This window comes from Cetorhinus maximus, unplaced genomic scaffold (genome assembly GCF_964194155.1).
Source record: "Cetorhinus maximus unplaced genomic scaffold, sCetMax3.hap1.1 HAP1_SCAFFOLD_1706, whole genome shotgun sequence".
Classification (NCBI taxonomy): Eukaryota; Metazoa; Chordata; class Chondrichthyes; order Lamniformes; family Cetorhinidae; genus Cetorhinus; species Cetorhinus maximus.
Genome location: NW_027597646.1, coordinates 36,691 through 58,521, shown reverse-complemented (window position 1 = coordinate 58,521; position 21,831 = coordinate 36,691). Strand labels below are relative to the sequence as shown.

Below are 21,831 nucleotides of genomic sequence, written 5' to 3'. Positions count from 1 at the left end.
AATCCATTATTAAGGAGATTATAGCAGGATATTTAGAACATCATAATTTGATCAGACAGAGTCAGCATGAGTTTCTGAAAGAGAAATTGTGTTTCACTAATTTATTAGAGCTTTTTGAAGAAGTAACAAGCAAAGTGAATAAAGGGGAACCTGTAGATGTGGTGTACTTGGATTTCCAGAAGGCATTTGATAAGGTGCCACAACAAAGGCTACCTACACAAGATAAGAGCACACGGTGTAGGGATAATATATTAGCACAGATAAAGGATTGGTTAGCTAGCAGAGAGTAGGGATAAATGGGTCTTTTTCCAGTAGGTGAGCTGTAAGTAGTGGAACGCCACCGGGATCAGTGCTGAGGCCTCAACTACAATCTACATCAATGACTTGGATGAAGGGATCGAATGTATAGTAGCCAAATTTGCTGATGACACCAAGACAGGTAGGAAAGTAAATTGTCAAGAGGAGGTACAGGGTCTGCAAAGGGATATAGACGGGTAAATGAGGGGGCAAAAATTTAGCAGATGGAGTATAATGTGGGAAAGTGTGAATTTGTTCACTTTGGCAGGAAGAATAGAAAAGCAGCAAATTATTTAACCGGAGAGCGATTGCAGAACTCTGAGGTACAGAGGGATCTGGGTGTCCTGGTACATGAATCACAAAACGCTAGTATGCAAGTACAGCAAGTGATCAGGAAGGCAAATTGAATGCTGGCATTTATTGCAAGGGGAAATAGAATATAAAAGTCGGGAAGTTTTACTGCAGCTGTACAGGGCCTTAGTGAGACCACATGTGGAATACTGTGTACAGTTTTGGTCTCCTTATTTGAAATAAGATATAATTGTGTTAGACGCAGTGCCGCATGGAGAAGGTTCACTTGATTCATTCCTGGGATGAGGGGCCTATGAAGAAATGTTGAACAGGCTGGGCCTGCACCCATTGGAGTTTAGAAGAATGAAATGATCCGATTGAAACATATAAGATCCTGGAGGGCCTAGATAGGAGGATGTTTCCACTTGTGGAAGTGAGTAGAACCAGGGGACACAGTTTAAGAAGAACAGGTCTACCTTTTTGAGATGGAGATGAGCAGAAATGTTTTCTCAGAGGGTTGTTGCTATGGGGAATTCTCTTCCACAGAGAGCAGTGGAGCATGGGGCATTGAATTTATTCAAAGCTGAGTTAAAGAGAGTTTCGATAGACAAGGGAGTCAAGGGTTATGGGGGGAAGACAGGAAAGTAGAGTTGAGACCACAATCAGATCAGCCATGGTCTTAATGAATGGCGAAGCAGGCTCGAAGGGCTGAATGGCCATCTCCTGCTCCTAGGTCCTATGTGCCCGTGTTCTTAGTTCAGCCAATGGTCAATTATCTACTCGGGCTTTCAAAAATCATGATACCAGATCTGACATCGAACTGTCCATTGGACAGTGGGTTTCCCCAAGCTCCTGTCTGGTGCTTAATCTTGGACAACTGCTAGACACCGTATCAAGGTCCTAGGACAGTGTCATCACTGCTGTCTTAAAAGGATCTTGCAGATCAAGTTGGAGGGCAAAAGAATAAACGTGAGTGTCCTCCAAGACCCTGCTACAGAGCTACGCCTGGGAGTCCGCTCACTCAGAGCATTTCCAAAACTATCTCCAAACCTCGCTGAAGGTCTGCTCCATTCGCATCAACACATGGGAAACTGGTGCCCAATTGTCACTAAAATAGCGATTCATTATCAAACAATGATGTCAAGACCTCCCAATCCACCAGAACAGCCACTGAGAGAGACAGAAAGAGAGGGCAGCTGCCTGAGGCACTAATCCAGCAGCACCTTTACCGGCTAACAGCCGATGCCCTCGTTGTGGGAGAGCCTGCAGGGCTAAGATAGTGTCATAAGCCGTTTGTGAACCCACAGGATGAATTATCCTTACCAAGCGATAGAGACAGTCTCATCTCAGGATCTTACACTCATTATCCATTACTCTTCATTTCAGGAACCTACACTCTGTTATCCATCATTCAGCAGTTTGCATGATCATTGTGCAGGGGTTGACAGTTGTTTTGATTTAAAGGTTTCTTTTATTCATTATATGAAAAGAAATGAAATGATTAAACCTTTTGCTATACTCAGGGTTCATTGGAGGAGTTGAAGTTGTTCCTTGGAGGGACAGTGACCCGAGTTGGTGCGTTGCAGGAGTGTCCATTCCAGGGCGATGATGCTCTAAGGAATGCAGGTATGATTTGAATAAACCTGGACAATTTCCCCCTGACCCCCAGACTCACAACAATTGGCCAGTTGGCATTCCAAGGAGTCACAACCTCTGTTAGGTGTTTATCTATCATTTAACCTCCCTCAGGCATTTCCTCCAATCTCCCTTTCTTTCCAAGGATGAATGGGCATTGCTAACTCTGTTTCTTGTGCAGTGGGAGTCCTGTATCCAATGTCTGTGTCCAGTGCCCAATGCTTGCCTCTGGTGTCCAGTTCCTGAGTGTCCGGTCTCCCATGACTCTCTCCAGTGTCCACTTGTTGTGCTCAGTGTCTGTGTCCTGAGCTCAGATTCCAATCTTTGCTTCTAATGCCTGTGTCCAGTCTTTAACTCCGAAGGCCAATTTGTGTGTCCAGTGTTGTGTCTGCTAAGTCCAGGGTTCAATGCCTGGTGTTCAGTGTTGACTGTGTTCAATCTTTATCTCCAGTCTCCTGAGTGCCATGTCCAGTGTCTCTGCCCAGTGTCTAGCTGGCTGCATCACCTCTCGTTCCAAGTGCTTAACTTGAGCTCCTTGATGCCTATTTAATGATTTGTTTTGTCTTTTTTCAGTGGATGGTGCAAATTCGGTTCTGGGTAAGTGTTTTTTTTAACGCCTGCATGTTATGTTGCTGAATGATACTGCTGGTGGCCCTGTGCATTGCATGGGGTGCTGGGATCATTGTTACTGAGAACTTATTTACAAATTTATGTTTGTGTTTCCTATAAGTATCAATTCCGATTGGTACTGAGCCCGAGAGAACAGTAAGAGATGTGTCCATCCCTGACTTTCGCTAAGGCTAACAGCAGGTGGACTTCAACTGACCTCAGTACCCCTGCATTGCGGAAGGGAAACAAAACTGGGGTCCCTGCTCCTGATCATTGTTCAGTGACCCTGGTTAGAGAGAGAGAGGGGAAATCAACCAGGTCTCCTGCTCCTGGTCACTGTCCAGTGACCCCTGTGGATTAGAGAGAGGGGAAATCAGCCAGGGTTCCTGCTCCTGATAACTGTTCAGTGACCCCTGGGTTAGAGAGAGAGGGGAAATCAGCCAGGGTTCCAGCTCCTGATCACTGTCCAGTGACCCCTGGGTTAGAGAGAGAGAGAGGAAATCAGACAGGGTTCCTGCTCCTGATCACTGTCCAGTGATCCTGGGTTAGAGAGAGAGAGGGGAAATCGGCCAGGGCTCCTGCTCCTGATCACTGTCCAGTGACCCCTGGGTTAGAGAGAGAGGGGAAATCAGCCAGGGTTCCTGCTCCTGAACACTGTCCAGTGACCCCTGGGTTAGAGAGAGAGAGAGGAAATCAGACAGGGTTCCTGCTCCTGATCACTGTCCAGTGATCCCTGGGTTAGAGAGAGAGAGGGGAAATCAGCCAAGGTTCCTGCTCCTGATCACTGTCCAGTGATCTCTGGGTTAGAGAGAGGGGAAATCAGCCAGGGTTCCTGCTCCTGATCACTGTCCAGTGACCCCTGGGTTAGAGAGAGAGGGGAAATCAGCCAGGGTTCCTGCTCCTGATCACTGTCCAGTGATCCCTGGGTTAGAGAGAGAGAGGGGAAACCAGCCAGGGTTCCTGCTCCTGAACACTGTCCAGTGATCCCTGGGTTAGGGAGAGGGGGGAAATCAGCCAGGGTTCCTGCTCCTGATTACTGTCCAGTGATCCCTGGGTTAGAGAGAGAGAGGGGAAATCAGCCAGGGTTCCTGCTCCCGATCACTGTCCAGTGACCCCTGTGGATTAGAGAGAGAGAGAGAGAGGGAAATCAGCCAGGGTTCCTGCTCGTGATCACTGTCCAGTGAGCCCTGGGTTAGAGAGAGCGGGGAAATCAGCCAGGGTTCCTGCTCCTGAACACTGTCCAGTGACCCCTGGGTTAGAGAGAGAGAGAGGAAATCAGACAGGGTTCCTGCTCCTGATCACTGTCCAGTGATCCCTGGGTTAGAGAGAGAGAGGGGAAATCAGCCAGGGTTCCTGCTCCTGATCACTGTCCAGTGATCCCTGGGTTAGAGAGAGAGAGGGGAAATCAGCCAGGGTTCCTGCTCCTGATCACTGTCCAGTGACCCCTGGGTTAGAGAGAGAGGGGAAATCAGCCAGGGTTCCTGCTCCTGATCACTGTCCAGTGATCCCTGGGTTAGAGAGAGAGAGGGGAAACCAGCCAGGGTTCCTGCTCCTGAACACTGTCCAGTGATCCCTGGGTTAGGGAGAGGGGGGAAATCAGCCAGGGTTCCTGCTCCTGATTACTGTCCAGTGATCCCTGGGTTAGAGAGAGAGAGGGGAAATCAGCCAGGGTTCCTGCTCCTGATCACTGTCCAGTGATCCCTGGGTTAGAGAGAGAGAGGGGAAATCAGCCAGGGTTCCTGCTCCCGATCACTGTCCAGTGACCCCTGTGGATTAGAGAGAGAGAGAGAGAGGGGAAATCATCCAGGGTTCCTGCTCCTGATCACTGTCCAGTGATCCCTGGGTTAGAGAGAGAGGGGAAATCAGCCAGGGTTCCTGCTCCTGATCACTGTCCAGTGACCCTGGGTTAGAGAGAGAGAGGGGAAATCGGCCAGGGTTCCTGCTCCTGATCACTGTCCAGTGACCCCTGGGTTAGAGAGAGAGAGAGGGGAAATCGGCCAGGGTTCCTGCTCCTGATCACTGTCCAGTGACCCCTGGGTTAGAGAGAGAGAGAGGGGAAATCAGGCAGGGTTCCTGCTCCTGATCACTGTCCAGTGACCCCTGGGTTAGAGGGGAAATCAGCCAGGGTTCCTGCTCCTGATCACTGTCCAGTGACCCCTGGGTTAGAGAGAGGGGAAATCAGCCAGGGTTCCTGCTCCTGATCACTGTCCAGTGATCCCTGGGTTAGAGAGAGAGAGGGGAAATCAGCCAGGGCTCCTGCTCCTGATCACTGTCCAGTGACGACTACATGTATGATCATTGGGTAAGAACAGAATTAGCCTGAGTTATGATTTTTTTTATTGGCGTTTTGTCAAAGAGAAATGGTGGTACTGCCAAATCTAAAGCCCCTGATTATCCAGAAGCCTACAGGGTAAGATAAAGCCGAAAAAGAAAACTTATAACAGTCACAAAAAACTTAATACTGTAGAAAGCCTAGGGGAGTATTAAATGTATAGGGATGGAGTAAAAAAGGAAATTAGGAAAGCAAAGAGAAGATAAACTCAAAGATGTTTTACCATTAAGAGCAAGAGAATAACTAGGGAAAGAGTGGGGCCTGTCAGAGATGTACATGGTAACTTATACATTGATGCTGAAGATGTGGACAGGGTTCTCAATGAGTACTTGGTTTCTGTCTTCACTAAGGAGAGGGATGGTGCAGACATTCTAGTTAAAGAGGAGGAGTGTGAAATATTAGATACAATAAGCACAGTGAGAGAGGAAGCACTTGAGTGACTGGCACCCTCGAAGGTGGATAAGTCACCAGGGCCGGATGGATTGTATCCCAGGCTGTTAGAGGAAACTGGGGAGCAAATAGCGGATGTTCTGATGATCATTTTCCAATCCCCACTCGATACAGGCGAGGTACCAGAGGATTGGAGGTCTGCGAATGTTGTACAATGATTTAAAGGGTGTGAGGAATAGGCCAGAAAATTATAGGCCAGTCAGTCTGACTTCAGTGGTGGGCAATTATTGGAATCAATTCTGAGAGACCGGATAAGCTGTCATGTAGAAAGGTGCAGATTGATCAGGTATAGTCACTGTTAGGGAAGGAAACAGTTAAAGACGTTCAATTGCTAACTGTTAGGTTGTTTAATTAAGTACCCATTTGGCTGTCTGTGGAGAGTTTTACAGAAGCAATAAAACTCTATGAAGGAGCCTGTCTGGGTTTTATTTTTCATTTCTAAACAACTACTGGAACTTAACAGTCAGCAAGGATTTTGCTCTGTTCCTTCTATCGGTTTGCTTTGCTTAGTCAACATGGTTTCACACCTATCTACCGGTGCGTGAGCTGGTAAACAAGATACTGCAGACGCAGAGACCAATGTAAGATGAAGCACGTGCTGTTTATTAACGCAAGTCACAGAGCACTAACACAATGTGTGCTTCTCCAACCAGACCCTATTCCAAACTACTGATTAACATTGTAGTCCGCACTATACAGCGACTGGGTAATACAGTCATGTGGGCAATCTGCTCACCTTCTCTTCAAGGTGTGTTGCACCTCAGATTACCAGAGTTTTGTTAGGGGAAGGTCATGTTTTACTAACTTAATCTAATTTTCTGGGGAAGTAACCAGAAGGATTGATGAGGATAGTGCAGTGGATGTTGTCTACATGGATTTAACAAGGCACCACATGGCAGACTGTTTAGAAAAGTGGGATCCCATGGAATACAGGGGAAGGTGGTGAGTTGGATCCCAGATTGGTTCAGCGACAGGCAACAAAGGGTAATGGGCGATGGATGTTTTTGTGAACGGAGAGTGGTTTCTGGCAGTGTCCCATAGGGCTCAGTGTTGGCGCCTTTGCTGTTTGTTGTATATGAACAAATATTTCATGTCTGTCATCGTGACAGAGGATACAAAAAACATTCCAGTAATAACCATAAATCAAGAGGTGCAAGGGAGAGAGGAACTTGGTGAAATTACAATCACTAGGGAAGCGGTACTGAGCAAACTGATGGAGCTGTGGGCTGACAAGTCTCCGGGTCCTGATGGACTTCATCCTAGGGTCTTAAAAGAGGTGGCTAATGAGATAGTAGATGCGCTGGTGTTAATTTTCCAAAATGCGCTAGATTCTGGAAAGGTTCCATCAGACTGGAAAGTGGCAAATATAACCCCTCTATTCAAGAAGGGAGGGAGGCAGAAAACAGGAAACTATAGGCTAGTTAGCTTGATATCTGTCGTGGTGCTACAATTGATCATTAAGAAGGTTATAGCTGGGCACTTAGAGAAACTCAAGGCAATTGGGAAGAGTCAGCATGGTTTTGTGAAAGGGAAATCATGTTTAACTTTAGATGTACTGAACTTGGATTTCCAGAAGGCATTTGATAAGGTGCCACATCAAAGGTTATTACAGAAAATACATGCTCATGGTGTAGGGAGTGACATATTAGCATGGATAGAAGATTGGCTGGCTGGCAGAAAGCAGACAGTGTGCATAAATGGGTCTTTGTCTGATTGGCAGGATGTGACACGTGGAGTCCTGTAGGGGTCTGTGCTGGGTCTTGAACTTTTACAATTTACATCAATGACTTAGGTGAGGGGGGTGAAGACATGGTAGCTAAATTTGTAGATGGCACAAAGATAGGTCGGAAAGTATGTTGTGAAGAGGACATGAGGTTGCAGATGGATATAGATGGGTTGAGTGACTGGGCAAAAATATGGCAGATGGAGTATAATGTGGGAAAATGTGAAGTTGTTCACTTTGGCAGGAAGAATAAAAAAGCAGAGTATTACTTAAATGGAGAACGGCTGCAGAATTCTGAGGTACGGAGGGATCTGGGTGTTGTAGTGCATGAGTCACAAAAAGTTAGTATGCAGGTACAGCAAGTAAGTAGGAAGGCTAATGGAATGTTATCCTTTATTATGCGAGGAACTGAACATAAAAGTAAGGATGTTGTGCTTCAGTCATACAGGGCATTGCTGAGACCACATCTCAAATACTGTGTGCAGTTTTGGTCTCCTTATTTAACAAATGATGTTGATGCATTAGAGGCAGTTCAGCCAAGGTTTACCAGATTGATACCTGGAATGAGTGGGCTGTATTATGAGGAATGGTTGGGCAGACTGGGCTTGTCTCAACAGCATTGCCCTCATCACCCCTCTCTGTCACCTTTTCAAAAGTGTCCAGCAAGTTAGCTAAACGCTATTTTCCCTTAACAAATCCGTGATGGATTTCCTTAATGAACCCACAATTGTCCTTGTGACTTTGGGATTTCCTTTTAAGTTAGCTGCCAGTCTCTTCTCATACTCCCTTACTCTTATTTGTTTGTTCACTTCCCCCCTGAACCTTCTATGTTCATCCTGGTTCTCCATTGTATTATCCACCTGACGTCCGTCATCAGCACAGTTTTGCTTCTTTTTTTTCATCTGTATCTCTTCTGCCATCCAGGAAGCTGTGGATTTATTTGCCCTACCATTCCCTTTCGAGGGAATATACCTTGACTGTGTCCATTGTTCAGCTACTGTGTTTCCTGTCAACCTTTGATTCCAATTTATTCAGCCCAGACCCATTCTTATCGCACTGAAGTTGGCTTTCCCCCAGTTAATTATTCTTAGTCTAGATTATCCTTTGTCCTTTTCCATGGTCAACCTAAACCTTATGATACTGTGACAACTGTCCATTAAATGTTCTCCTTACTGATACTTGATCCATTTTGGCCCACCTCTTTCGCAAGAACCAGGTCCAGCAATGTCTCCCCTCTCGTTGGACTGGAAGTATACTGCTGAAGAAAATTTTCGTGAACACACTGTAGGAATTCTTGCCCCTCAATCTACAACTATCTCAGTCTACATTTGGATATTTAAAGTCCCCCAATATATCTACAAGAGCAGTTTACTTTGGTTGCCTTTGCCAGTGGGCTCAGTACCCAACCCCTCTTGCTTTGCAATCAATCCCACCCATCTGCCTCTGGAGCCAGTCTCCACCCGTCCCCTACCAGCACATTGGGGGTAATAGTGTGTACGATCTGGAACATTGACAGTGCCTCCCTCCGCTGCAATCTCTACCACTGAGAAAGATGAGCTAATATTATGGGAATGTGAAACAGCCAGGTCACGTGCCACCACGAGTTGGACACATATTGGCCGTTTTTTCATTGTTGCTGGATTAAAATCCTGGAATTTTCTCCCCAACACAGTGTCAAAGCACCTTCACCCCACAGACAACAGTTTAAGAAACTGGCCCATTGCCACTTTCCCAAGGGCAGCTAAGAATGATGGGTAAGTGCCAGCCTGGCCAACAATACCCACATTCCACGAATGAGTATTCTAAAGGGCATCCACTCCTCACGTAATGTCTTGTCAATTACTGCCTAGCAACAATGGGCACTGGGATAGCCTATGCATTCCTGAATCCAGGAATGTTTTTATTGTGTATGGAGGGGAGGGTTTAAGATTTCAAAGGTGTGTGGGGAATAGAGATGATAACTGTGCCCAGTGGATGGGTCCCTAGTAGCAATGGGAATCCTGTTAAGTGATTGATTAGGATATGACAATGTCACTGAACATGGGAAAGTGGTGAGGATCCAGAATTGGGTGGTTAATTTATCCATCCCACTATGATAGCCGTAGTTTCCAAACATGCTTGCCTTACAACCACAGCTGACACAGAAGGAAAAGGTCCCTCGAGCGAGGTGTCTGTGGAACTGCACACCAGCAACATGAACATATTCAGGAGTGGAAAGGGAGGGAAAGATTAATACCAGTTTCTGACTTATTTATCTTTCAGGTGACCAGACAAAAGCACTGATCAATCAGCTGGCTCTTTTCAATCAGGTCCTTCGAGACCTGAGAGAAGATATCCGGGAGCAGGTAAGCAGAGGGTGAATGTCCTGGGCGAGGAGACCGAGTCCCAAGCAGCACATCAAAGGGTTAATGTCTTGTGCAACTGTACAGGGAGAGAGGGGCTGGATGTCCTGAACAGGATGTCAGCGTCCTGTAGAGCAGGTTCTGGGTAAGGGGAATCAGTGGAAGGGGCCCCAATTCCTGAGCAGGAGGTCAAGTGGGTCATTGTCCTGAGCAGCAGGTCAGGGGTCAGTGTCCTAGCCAACAGGTCAATATCCTGATCAGGTCAGAGGGTCATTGTCCTGGACAGGAAGTCCAGTATGGGGGGGGTCAGGATCCTGGTCCGTGGGTCAAGGGGGGTGGGGGTGTCCTGGACAGGAAGTCAGTGACCTGAGCAAGGTGCCAGGGTCCTGGTCAGCAGGGTCTTTATCTTGGGCATGAATTTAGTGACCTGAAGAGGGAGTCAGGGTCCTTGACAGCTGTTCAGGATCAGGGTGCAGGGAAAGGGGTCAGGGTTCAGTTTCCCCAGCAACACGATTGTTTTTCATACTGTTTCCTGGTTTCATCAATAGGTGAAGGAAATGTCACTGATACGAAACACCATCCTGGAATGTCAAGTGTGTGGTAAGTGTGGAATCTCTTAATGCCAATCTTCATAGTCCTTCTGTGTCCAGATGTTGGCCCACGAACCATTGTCAGCTTTGGACAAAATCTCGGACCAAAAACTATATTCAGAGGTGTAGCCTAAACAGAATCAGTACAAAGGCGGTGAATGGAAAGGGCTTTGACCCACTGGAATTGTGGATTCTTTACAATGGGAGTGAATGAGAAAGGGTTTGGTCCATTTGATTTGTGCAGAGCGGGACTTAATGGGGATAGGTTTAATCCACTGGGATTCTGTATGATGGCAATGAATGGGAAAGGGGAAAGGGGTTTGGGTCCAATGGGATTATGTACATTGGGAGTGAATGGGAAAGGGGAAGGGGTTTGGGTCCAATGGGATTATGTACATTGGGAGTGATTGGGAAAGGAGAAGGGGTTTGGGTCCAATGGGATTATGTACATTGGGAGTGAATGGGAAAGGGGAAGGGGTTTGGGTCCAATGGGATTATGTACATTGGGAGTGAATGGGAAAGGGTAGGGGGTTTGGGTCCAATGGGATTATGTACATTGGGAGTGAATGGGAAAGGAGAAGGGGTTTGGGTCCAATGGGATTATGTACATTGGGAGTGAATGGGAAAGGGGAAGGGGTTTGGGTCCAATGGGATTATGTACATTGGGAGTGAATGGGAAAGGAGAAGGGGTTTGGGTCCAATGGGATTATGTACATTGGGAGTGAATGGGAAAGGGGAAGGGGTTTGGGTCCAATGGGATTATGTACATTGGGAGTGAATGGGAAAGGAGAAGGGGTTTGGGTCCAGTGGGATTATGTACATTGGGAGTGAATGGGAAAGGGTGTTTGGTCCATCGAGATCCTGTACAATAGGGGAAGGGGTTTGATCCACTGGTATTTTGTACAAAGGGAATAAATCAGAAGATGTTTGGTACATTTTTCAACAAAGCCACTTTTATTCCTTCCAAAGGGTTTCATGACCATCGCTCCAAGTGTGATCCCAACCCTTGTTTTGAAGGTGTGGACTGTATGGAAACCTACGATTACCCAGGTTACCGTTGTGGATCATGTCCTGAGGGCTTTACAGGAAATGGCTCACACTGTACCGATATTGATGAGGTCTGAAACTAATCTTAAATATTAATATCTTCATTACATATAACTAGAGAGTGGAATTCAGTCGATGGATTTGAGGTGTTTATATATAGCACAATGAAAGTCTGGGAGTGAGCTACAGACTGGAATCTAATCGACGGCTAAAGTGGGGTTTAGTGATATAGCTACAGTAGCACAGTAGTTATGTTTTTCTTTTATTCTTTCATGGGGTATGAGAAACTCTGACAAGGCCAGTATTTGTTGCCCTTCCATAATTGCCCTTGGTGGTGATGATGAGCCATCTTCTTGAACCGCTGCAGTCCATGTGGTGTAGGTACACCCACAGCGCTATTAGGGAGTGACTTGCAGGATTTTGACCCAGCGACAGTGAAGGAACGGCCGATATAGTTCCAAATCAGAACAGCATGTGGCTTAATGGGGAACTCGCAGGCGGTGGTGTTCCCGTGTGTCTGCTCTCCTTGACCTAAGTGGTAGAGGTCCCGAGTTTGGAATGTGCTGATGAAGGAGGCTTGGTGAGCTACTGCAGTTCATCTTGTGTAGGGGACACACTGCCACTGTGTGTCAAGTGGTGGAGGGAGCGAATGTTTAAGGTGGTGAATGGGGTGCCCATCAAGTGATTGCTTTGCCTGGATGGTTGTGAAACTTCGAGTGTTGGAGCTGCACTCATCCAGGCAAGTGGGGAGTATTCCATCACACTCCTGACTTGTGCCTTGTAGATGGTGGACAGGCTTTGGGGAGTTAGGAGGTGAAGCAGCCTCTGACCTGCTCTTGTAGCCACAGTATTTATATGGCTAATCCAGTTCAGTTCATGGCCAATGGTAACCCGAGGATGTTGATAGTGGGGAATGCAGCGATGGTAAGGCCATTGAATGCCAAGGGGAGATAGTTAGATTCTGTCTTGTTGGAGATGGTCATTGCCTGGCACTTATGTGGAATAAATGTTACTTGCCACTTGTCAGCCCAAGCCTGGATATTGTCCAGGTCTTGCTGCATTTGGACATGGACTGCTTCAGTATCTGAGGAGCCGCGAATGGTGCTGAACATTGTACAACCATCACCAAACATCCCCACTTCTGATCTTATAATGGAGGGAAAGTCATTGATGAAGTAGCTGAAGATGGTTGGGCCTAAGAAATCTTGCAGCCTGTAGTGGGGCTGAGAATGATCGGCCTCCAACATCCACAACTATTTTCCTTTGTGCTAGATATAACCCCAACCAGTGCAGAGATTTTCCCCTGATTCCAAATGACTTAAGTTTTGCTAGGGCTCCTTGCTGCTACACTCAGTCAAATCTTGCTTTGATGTCAAGGGCAGTTACTCTCACCTCGGGAGTTCAGCTCTTTGGTCCATGTTTGGACCAAGGCTGTAATAAGGTCAGGAGTCAAGTGGCCCTGGTGGAGCTCAATCGGAGCATCAGGAAGCAGGTTATTGCTGTGTAAGTGCTGCTTGATAGCACTGTCAATGATGCCTTCAATCGCTTTGCTGATGACTAAGCATAGCCTGATGGGGTGGTAACTGGCCAGATTGAATGTGTCCTGCTTTTTGTGTACAGGACATACCTGGGCAATTTTCCACATAGCCGGGTAGATGCCAGTGTTGTAGCTGTACTGAACAGCTTGGCTAGGGGCGCGGCATGATCTGAAGCACAAATCTTCAGTACTAGCGCTGGAATATTGTCAGAGTGCATGGCTTTTGCCATATCCAGCACCTTCAGCTGTTTCTTGATATCAGATGGAGTGAATTAAATTGGCTGAAGACTGGAATCTGTGATGCTGGGAACCTCCAGAGGAGGCCGAGATGGATCATCCACTTGGCACTTTTGGCTGAAGATTGCAGCAAATGCTTCAGCCTTGTCTTTTGCGCTGACGTGCAGGGCTCCTCCATCATTGAGGATGGGGATATTTGTGGAGCCTCCTCTGGTTAGTTGTTTGATTACCCACCACCGTTCATGACTGGACGTGGCAGGATTGCTGAGCTTTGATCTTATCAGTGGGCTTTGGCATCCCTCGAGTTCTGTCTGTAGCAAGCTATCGTACATTATCAAATCAGAAGCAAATATGTTTGCTGATGATTGCACAACATTCAGTTTCATATCACAACTCCTCAACTAATGAAGAGTCTGTGCCTACATGTAGCAAGATCTGGACAGCATTCAGGTTTGTCCTAATAAATGGCCCAGCCAGCGAAGCCCATATCCTGTGAATGAATTTTTAAAAAGTGATAAATAACATTCGTGTCAAACAATGACCCTCTTGAACAAAAGGGTCTTACCACCCTCCCTTGACATTGGCATTACCATCACCAAATCCTCACCACAACATCCTGGGGGGTTACCATTGACCTAAAATTGAACTGGACTAGCCACATAAATTCTGTGGCTCCAAGAGCGGGTCAGAGGCTGGGAATTCTGTGGCAACTATCTCACCTCCTGACTCCCCAAAGCCTGTCCACCATCTACACAGCATAAGTCAGGAGTGTGATGGAATCCTCTCCCACTTGCCTGGATGAGTGCAGCTCCAACAACACTCAAAAAGCTCGACACCATCCAGGACAAAGCAGCCCCGCTTAACTGGTAACCCATCCACCATCTTAAACATGCACTCCCTCCACCATCGCGCACTGTCACTGTCGTGTGTACCATCTACAGGATGCACTGATAAAGCTTCTTCAAAAGCAACCACCACCTAGAAGGACATCTGGGGCAGGTGCAAGGGCACATTTCCACCTACAAGGTCTCCTCCAAGTTGCACACCATGCTGACTTGTAAAATCTTTCACTGTTAGAACTCCCTACCTAATAGCACTGTGAGTGTACCTACACCGCACAGTTCACAGCAATTCAAGAGGTGGCTCATCACCATCTTCTCAAGGGCAATTCATGATGGGTGAATGCTGCCCTTCCTACATCTATATCTCGTGAATGAATAAAACAAGGGACTGTGTTACAGGCTGGAATCGAATTGAAGGGTTCGTTTGGGGCAGGGGGAGGTAATTTTACAGGAACACAGATTTAGTTGTAATGAATATTCTATGTAACGTTTACTGAACTATCGGAAAGCAACTTCAACCTGTAATAATTATGATGATACCCAAAAGAGGTGCGGAAGGGCATGTTTGAAGCAGGATGTAATGTTAAAGTGGAGAGTGAAGATAGAAAGCTTTATATTCACTGTTTGTGTTGGGTGATATTCTGACTGTGTGCACTGTTTCTTCAGTGCATGTTTGCCAATCCCTGTTTCTCTGGATCCAAATGTCTAAATGCAGTGCCGGGTTTCCGCTGTGAATCCTGCCCTTCAGGCTATCAAGGGACCATTGTGGCTGGCGTCGGAGTGGAATACGCAATCATCATGAAGCAGGTGAGTTACAAATGCAGAGCGTCAGTGACCGCAGGTGTCTGGAGACAACAAACATCACAGGACAAGCAGAGAAATATATTTCACAATGGGGATCTAGTGCAGTCCTGGGTATGTGGTCAGGAACTGACCATGGACTGGTTTCTTCTCTCTAGCTCCAGGGCAAGGAGTAGTCAGGGTTTTGTATTTTTGCTGTGTATTCTCGTCAGACAGAGACGGCTTCGTTGACTCGGGTACTTGGTTTGGCACTTTTCCCAATTGATTAAGCTGCCTTCGTGGGAATAAATGGGTCTTTATCGGAGTGGCGGGTGGTGACTAGTGCGGTACAGCAGGAATCAGTGCTCGGGCCTCAGCTATTCACAATATATATCAATGATTTGGATGAGGGAACCAAATGTAATATTTCCAAGTTTGCTGACGACATGAAACTTGCTGAGAATGTGAGCGATGAGGAAGGAGGGTGTTAAGAAGCTTCAAGGGATTATTTAGACAGGTTGGGTAAGTGGGCAAATAAATGGCAGATGCAGTCTAATGTGGATAAGTGTGAAGTTATCCACTCAAATAGGAAAAACAGAATGGCAGTGTATTATTTAAATGGTGATAGATTGGGAAATGTTGATGTACAAAGGGACCTGGGTGTCCTTATACACCATTCACTGAAAGCAAGTATGCAGGTGCAGCCAGCAGTTAAGAAGGCAAATGGTATGCTGGCCTTCATTGCGAGAGGACTTGAGTACAGGAGCAAGGATGTCTTACTGCAGCTGTACAGGGTCTTGGTGAGACCACACCTGGAGTATTGTGTGCAGGTTTGGTCTCCTTACCTAAGAAAGGATATACTTGCCATAGAGGGATTGCAGGGAAGGTTCACCAGACTGATTCCTGGGATGGCAGGATTGTCGTATGAGGAGAGATTGGGTCGACTGGGCCTGTATTCACTGGGGTTTAGAAGAATGAGAGGGGATCTCATTGAAACATATAAAATTCTGACAGGGCTGGACAGACTGGATGCAGGGATGATATTTCCTCTGGCTGGGGGGGCGTCTAGAACAAGGGGTCACAGTCTCAGGATATGGGGCAGGCCATTTAGGACTGAGATGAGGAGAAACTTCTTCACTCAGAGGATGGTGAACCTGTGGAATTCTGTACCAAGGAAGCTGTGGAGGCCAAATCACTGAATATATTTAACAAGGAAATCGATCTCTGGACTCTAAAGGCATCAAGGGGTATGGGGAGAGAGCGGGAGTACGGTGTTGAGATAGAGGATCAGCCATGATCTTATTGAATGGTAGAACAGGCTCGAAGGGCCATGTGACCTTCTCCTGCTCCTGTTTTCAATGTTTCTAGAAGGTTAACGTGGGACTGAGCACAGCGCTGTCGACACACTAATGTAAGAGAACATATGGTCTGCACCCTAGGGGTCAGGCTAGTGTTAGACGGAGCGGTGTGCTCAGGTCAGTACGGAGACAGCTTCAAGCTTGAACCCTTATCTGTAAATATCTACATAGTTCTTGTAGTTAATAAACAAATGCATTTAACCTACTTAAGACTACAAAGCCTTCATTAAGACCCACTAAATGGTATCCAACACCCTACAACTTGGTGGCAGTGAATGGAAGAACCCAAACCTTGCAAAAAATGCAGAGAAGAATGAAGATCCTGCAAAGCTGAAGAGAAACTGGAAGCAGCATTGTGAGCTGAAGAAACGGTGATGCACAGGAAATTCGCCAAGCAGAAGCTCTAAAGAAAGGCTTGGAAGCTGAAGGCAGACATTTAAATTTCCTCACTGCAGCAGAAGACCCCGTGGGATTTATTGGAATCCAGCTGTCCGTTCCCAGAGTGCAGATCCAGCAAGGCTGAGTGAAAATGTTTAAATTTCAGAATGCAGCATGTCCTGAGAAGCTTTTAAATAGTTCAGTCGTCAGAAATTACCATTTAAAAACTCCTCCAGGGAAACCAGATTTCCAAGCTGACGCCTGAACACGTGACATCTGTGTTCACTCCGGTGAAGGGAACCCTGCAGGAGACACTGGGACCCGAGGGTAAAAGAATCAGAGAGACCCTGTTCGTACCCAGGACCAGGACCACTCACTGCTAAGCTGTAAACTTAACCTTCTGCAAAAACTGATCTTATTGAGTTAAGCCAGAAACATTTCAACCCTTTAACTTATCCACCATATATTTAAATATCTCTTTGATTGGTCTCTTTTTCCAACTGATTAATCTGATTTCCAGTCCATCACCTTTCGATTCCTCGCCCTCTTTATCCTTTTTTAATGGGAAAGCAATTTGTTCTGTTCATTTTTTCTGAGTGTTCACCCATCATCAGGTCATGTACTTGCCCTAAAATAACATCCCACTGGAGATGGTTAGTAAATTCGGCTCCCTCAGGTCCACAGTCACAGACAACCTGCCCCTTGATGCAGAACTTGATACCCGCGTAGGGAAAGCAGTTACCACCAATCTCACAAGGCAGAACATCACACTGACCCTTCGGACCAAGCTGCTGGTCTATAAAACCTGTTTTCTCGGCACCTTGCTGTCTGGCTGTGAAATATGGATAACTTACAGCTACCAAGAAGCTCAACAATGTCCAGCTGTGCAGTCTGCAGCATACTTTTGGTCTGTCTTGGTAGGACAAAATCATGAATGAGACAGTCCTCAAAGCTCCCAAGCCTTTTAGCACTTGTCAACCTCGTGTAAAGGTTATCGGGGGTGGGCAGGAACGTGGGGTGGAGGTTACCATCAGATCAGCCATGATCTTATTAAATGGGAGAGCAGGCTCGAGGGGCTGAGTGGCCTCCTCCTCCTAGTTTGTATGTCCGTGGAGGTGGCTTCATTGGCTCAGGCAGGACTGTAGGATGGAAAACAGTCACTTACCCGAGGACTTCCTGTGTGGCGAGGTAACCGGAGCCACATGACCAATAGGACACCCAAAACTCCACGTGAAGGACACTAGCAAACATGTCATGTAGGCCCTGGACATCGAAGATCACACCTGGGAGACAGGGGAAAACGGAGACACCCCCTGTGGGCTGAGGTGCATCAACCAGGATGACCAGTGGCTACAACGACTTGGTCACAGATACCAACACTGAAAACAACAAAACCCACAACAACTCCTGGTGGCTCCACCTGCAACACTGACACAGAACCTGCCTCGCAAGGATTGGCCGCTTTAACCATCAGCAAAAGGTGCAGCATATGAAGACAGGCCAGCTGAACTAGATTGTTGCTGTGTGTCCATCATCTATCGGAGATGGAAGGATGCCAGAACGAAATTATCCAGAAGCTAATCTCATTACCGCATTCCTGGTTGAAAATTCAATCCGCTAGTTAACAAAATGGTGTTTTTTAATTATTTCCGGGTGAACAGGAGGAATCTGCTCATCGCTCACATTCCCACCAAGTTTTGTGTCATCAGCAAACTTGGAAATATTACATTTGGTTCCCTCATCCAAATTATTGATATATATTGTGAATAGCTGGGGCCAAACACGACCCCAGGAGTCACTGCCTGCCACTCCGAACAAGACCCATTTATTCCCACTCTCTGTTTCCTGTCTGCTGCCCAGTTCCCAATCCACGCCAGTATGTTACCCCCAATCCCATGTGCTTTAATTTTACACACTAACCTCTCAGGTTGGACTTTATCAAAACGCTACACACCCCTGGCAAAGCCTGGGCTTTCGAGCTGACAAACAAAACTGAGGGCGGCAGCTGGTGCAGCGTGTCGGTGCAGACTCGATGGGCTGAAGGGCCTCCTCTGCACTGTGATTGTGAGATTCCGGATTTGTCTTGCTTCCTGCTGCCCAGGTACAATGAGGCAAGTTTGTTATCTGAGTCCGTTTGAGTCCTATGAATAGCCCAGGGAGGAGGAACAGAACCAATTTCCCCTAACCTGAGCCTGTTGACCTGTAAATGTACATAAACCCTTCACTTTGCTTTGTTTTGTCAGTCATGAGGTTCAGAGCCTCGGCCTGTGATGTGATATTTTATGACAGACCCTGTCTTACTCTTTCAGGTTTGCTCAGATATCGACGAATGTAATGATGGGAATAATGGTGGCTGCGTAATAAACTCTCTCTGCACAAATACGATGGTGAGTGGTCAGAATTTCTGCGGCTGGCTCTAACGCTGCTCTTGTCGCCTGAGAGGAGACGTGGTAACTCGGTGAGTCACCCCCCCCAACAATCCAGGGTCAGTCCCTGGCCATTGATTTCACCTGATGCAGCAACAGGGCTCTACACCGTTAGTTAGGAGGACGAAGTTAATGTCCCTCACTGGAAACTGATCACAAACCTACTTCTGTCTGTCACAGCAGCTGCAATACTGGCGACGAATGAATTCACTGTGAACGTTGGACAGGGTCATGTTCAATACTAATGCCTCTGTGGCCAACGGTGTTCAGACAGGTCTCAGACACGAGGAATAGGTTGTGAAACTATAATTCAGTGAAAGTCACTGGATTCCATCAGTTTATAAAGTTAGAGACTGACTGCAGCCTACTGGGCATTCAGTGATCCCCTCGTGTTGGTATTAACTCTGAAAGGGAACCTGGGCGTTGAGAGATTCCCTTCCTTTGCCACTGCATTGGCAGTAACTTGGCGATGGGCTCTGGGTATCGGGGGGGATCTCCGTGTGCTGCTGTGTTGACAGTGACTGTTTCTTTGTGCAGGGTTCATTTACCTGTGGTCCGTGCCAGAGTGGATTTGTCGGGAACCAGACAGTCGGCTGCCTTCACCGGAAGTCCTGCAGCAGTGCCACTGTCAATCCGTGTGACGTGAATGCACACTGCGCTATCGAGCGCAATGGGGAGGTGTCCTGCAATGTGAGTCTTTCCTTCCAACAAAACCACCAGATGTTTGTTTGGGAGCAAAGTGCACTGAGCCTGTGTGAAGATTGGCACAATTCTCCTTATCTATTATAAAGGGCAGGGCGGGGGAGGGGAGCGGGGGCGGGGGAGGGGAGCGGGGGCGGGGGAGGGGAGCGGGGGCGGGGGAGGGGAGCGGGGGCGGGGGAGGGGAGCGGGGGCGGGGAGCGGGGGCGGGGGAGGGGAGCGGGGGCAGTGGAGGGGAGCGGAGGAATTGAGCGGGGATGGGGAGGGGAGCGGGGGCGGTGGAGTGGGGGGGGAGGGTGGAGTGGGGGGGAAGGGGGAAGTGGGGGGAAGTGGGGGGAAGGGGGAAGTGGGGGGAAGGGGGAAGTGGGGGGGAGGGGGAAGGGGGAAGTGGGGGGGAGGGGGAAGGGGGAAGTGGGGGGGAGGGGGAAGTGGGGGGGAGGGGGAAGTGGGGGGGAGGGGGAAGTGGGGGGGAGGGGGAAGTGGGGGAGAGGGGGAAGTGGGGGGGAGGGGGAAGTGGGGGGGAGGGGGAAGTGGGGGGGAGGGGGAAGTGGGGGGGAGGGGGAAGGGCGGGAGGGGTAGTGGGGCAGGAGGGGGGAGGGGCAGTGGGGGGAGGGGGGCAGGGGGAGTGGGTGGGGAGGGGAGTGGGTGGGGTGGGGAGGGGGGTGGGGGTGGGGAGGGGAGTGGGTGGGGGTGGGGAGGGGAGTGGGTGGGGGTGGGGTTGGGGGGTGGGGGAGTGGGTGGGGAGGGGAGTGGGCGGGGCGTGGGAGTGGGTGGGGTGGGGGCGGGGGCGTGGGGGGGTTGGGGGTGGGGGCGGGGGCGTGGGAGTGGGTGGGGTGGGGGCGGGGGCGTGGGGGGGTTGGGGGAGTGGGCGGGGCGTGGGAGTGGGTGGGGTGGGGGCGGGGGCGTGGGGGGGTTGGGGGAGTGGGTGGGGAGGGGAGTGGGTGGGGGCGGAGTGGGTGGGGGCAGAGTGGGTGGGGGGGAGTGGGGGGAGGGGGTGGGGGGAGTGGGGGGAGGGGGTGGGGGGGAGTGGGGGGAGTGGGGGGAGGGGGTGGGGGGGAGTGGGGGGAGGGGGTGGGGGGGAGTGGGGGGAGGGGGTGGGGGGGAGTGGGGGGAGGGGGTGGGGGGGAGTGGGGGGAGGGGGTGGGGGGGTGTGGGTCGGGTGGGGGCGGGGGAGTGGGTGCGGGGCGGAGGAGTGGGTGGGGGATGGGGTGGGGGAGTTGGGGGTTTGGGAGGGGGTGGGCGAGGGGGAGGGGGTGGGCGAGGGGGCGGGGGAGGGGGTGGGCGAGGGGGCGGGGGAGGGGGTGGGGGAGGGGGTGGGCGAGGGGGTGGGGGAGTGGGCGGGGGAGTGGGCGGGGGCAGGAGAGTGGGTGGGGAGGGGGTGTGGGGGAGTGGGTCGGGGGGAGGGAGTGGGGGGGCGGGGGAGTGGATCGGGGGTGGGGGCGGGGGGAGTGGATCGGGGGTGGGGGCGGGGGGAATGGGGTGGGGAGGGGGTGTGGGGGAGTGGGTCGGGGGGAGGGAGTGGGGGGGCGGGGGAGTGGATCGGGGGTGGGGGCGGGGGAGTGGATCGGGGGTGGGGGCGGGGGAGTGGATCGGGGGTGGGGGCGGGGGAGGAGTGGGTGGGGGCGGGGGGGAGTGGGTGGGGGTGAGGGCGAGGGAGTGGGGTGGGCGGTAGTGGGTGGGGGAGGGCAAATTCTCACGGCAGTGGGGAGGAGGGAGGGTGTCAGTATTTACCCCACAATCTCAGTGTGAGCTGGTGCATCTCGTGCTGCTTTGTGCAGTTTTGCGACTGGAATATGAGCTGGTGTTTGTGACACAGTAACACCTGGGCCGGGGGCTGACACAGTAAAACCTGGGCCGGAGGCTGACACAGTAACACCTGGGCCGGAGGCTGACACAGTAACACCTGGGCCGGAGGCTGACACAGTAAAACCTGGGCCGGGGGCTGACACAGTAAAACCTGGGCCGGAGTCTGACACAGTAAAACCTGGGCCGGGGGCTGACACAGTAAAACCTGGGCCGGAGGCTGACACAGTAAAACCTGGGCCGGGGGCTGACAGAGTAAAACCTGGGCCGGAGTCTGACACAGTAAAACCTGGGCCGGGGGCTGACACAGTAAAACCTGGGCCGGGGGCCGACAGAGTAAAACCTGGGCCGGAGTCTGACACAGTAAAACCTGGGCCGGGGGCTGACACAGTAAAACCTGGGCCGGGGGCTGACACAGTAAAACCTGGGCCGGGGGCTGACACAGTAAAACCTGG

At 49.6% G+C, this 21,831-nt stretch overlaps 1 protein-coding gene across 3 annotated transcripts in view; it reads left to right on the top strand.

The window, feature by feature from the left end:
• Window positions 1-21,831, top strand: part of thbs3a (thrombospondin 3a) — a 58,442-nt gene that overhangs the window by 10,038 nt on the left and 26,573 nt on the right. For 2 of the 3 annotated variants that reach the window (XM_078536965.1, XM_078536964.1), the window contains exons 4-11: window positions 2,112-2,214; window positions 2,797-2,820; window positions 9,600-9,682; window positions 10,228-10,279; window positions 11,239-11,387; window positions 14,599-14,739; window positions 18,758-18,835; window positions 19,412-19,564. In XM_078536965.1, coding sequence (XP_078393091.1) covers window positions 2,112-2,214; window positions 2,797-2,820; window positions 9,600-9,682; window positions 10,228-10,279; window positions 11,239-11,387; window positions 14,599-14,739; window positions 18,758-18,835; window positions 19,412-19,564 — 783 coding nt within the window. The remainder of the gene's footprint in view (window positions 1-2,111; window positions 2,215-2,796; window positions 2,821-9,599; window positions 9,683-10,227; window positions 10,280-11,238; window positions 11,388-14,598; window positions 14,740-18,757; window positions 18,836-19,411; window positions 19,565-21,831) is intronic. The other variant, XM_078536966.1, reaches the window with a different exon arrangement.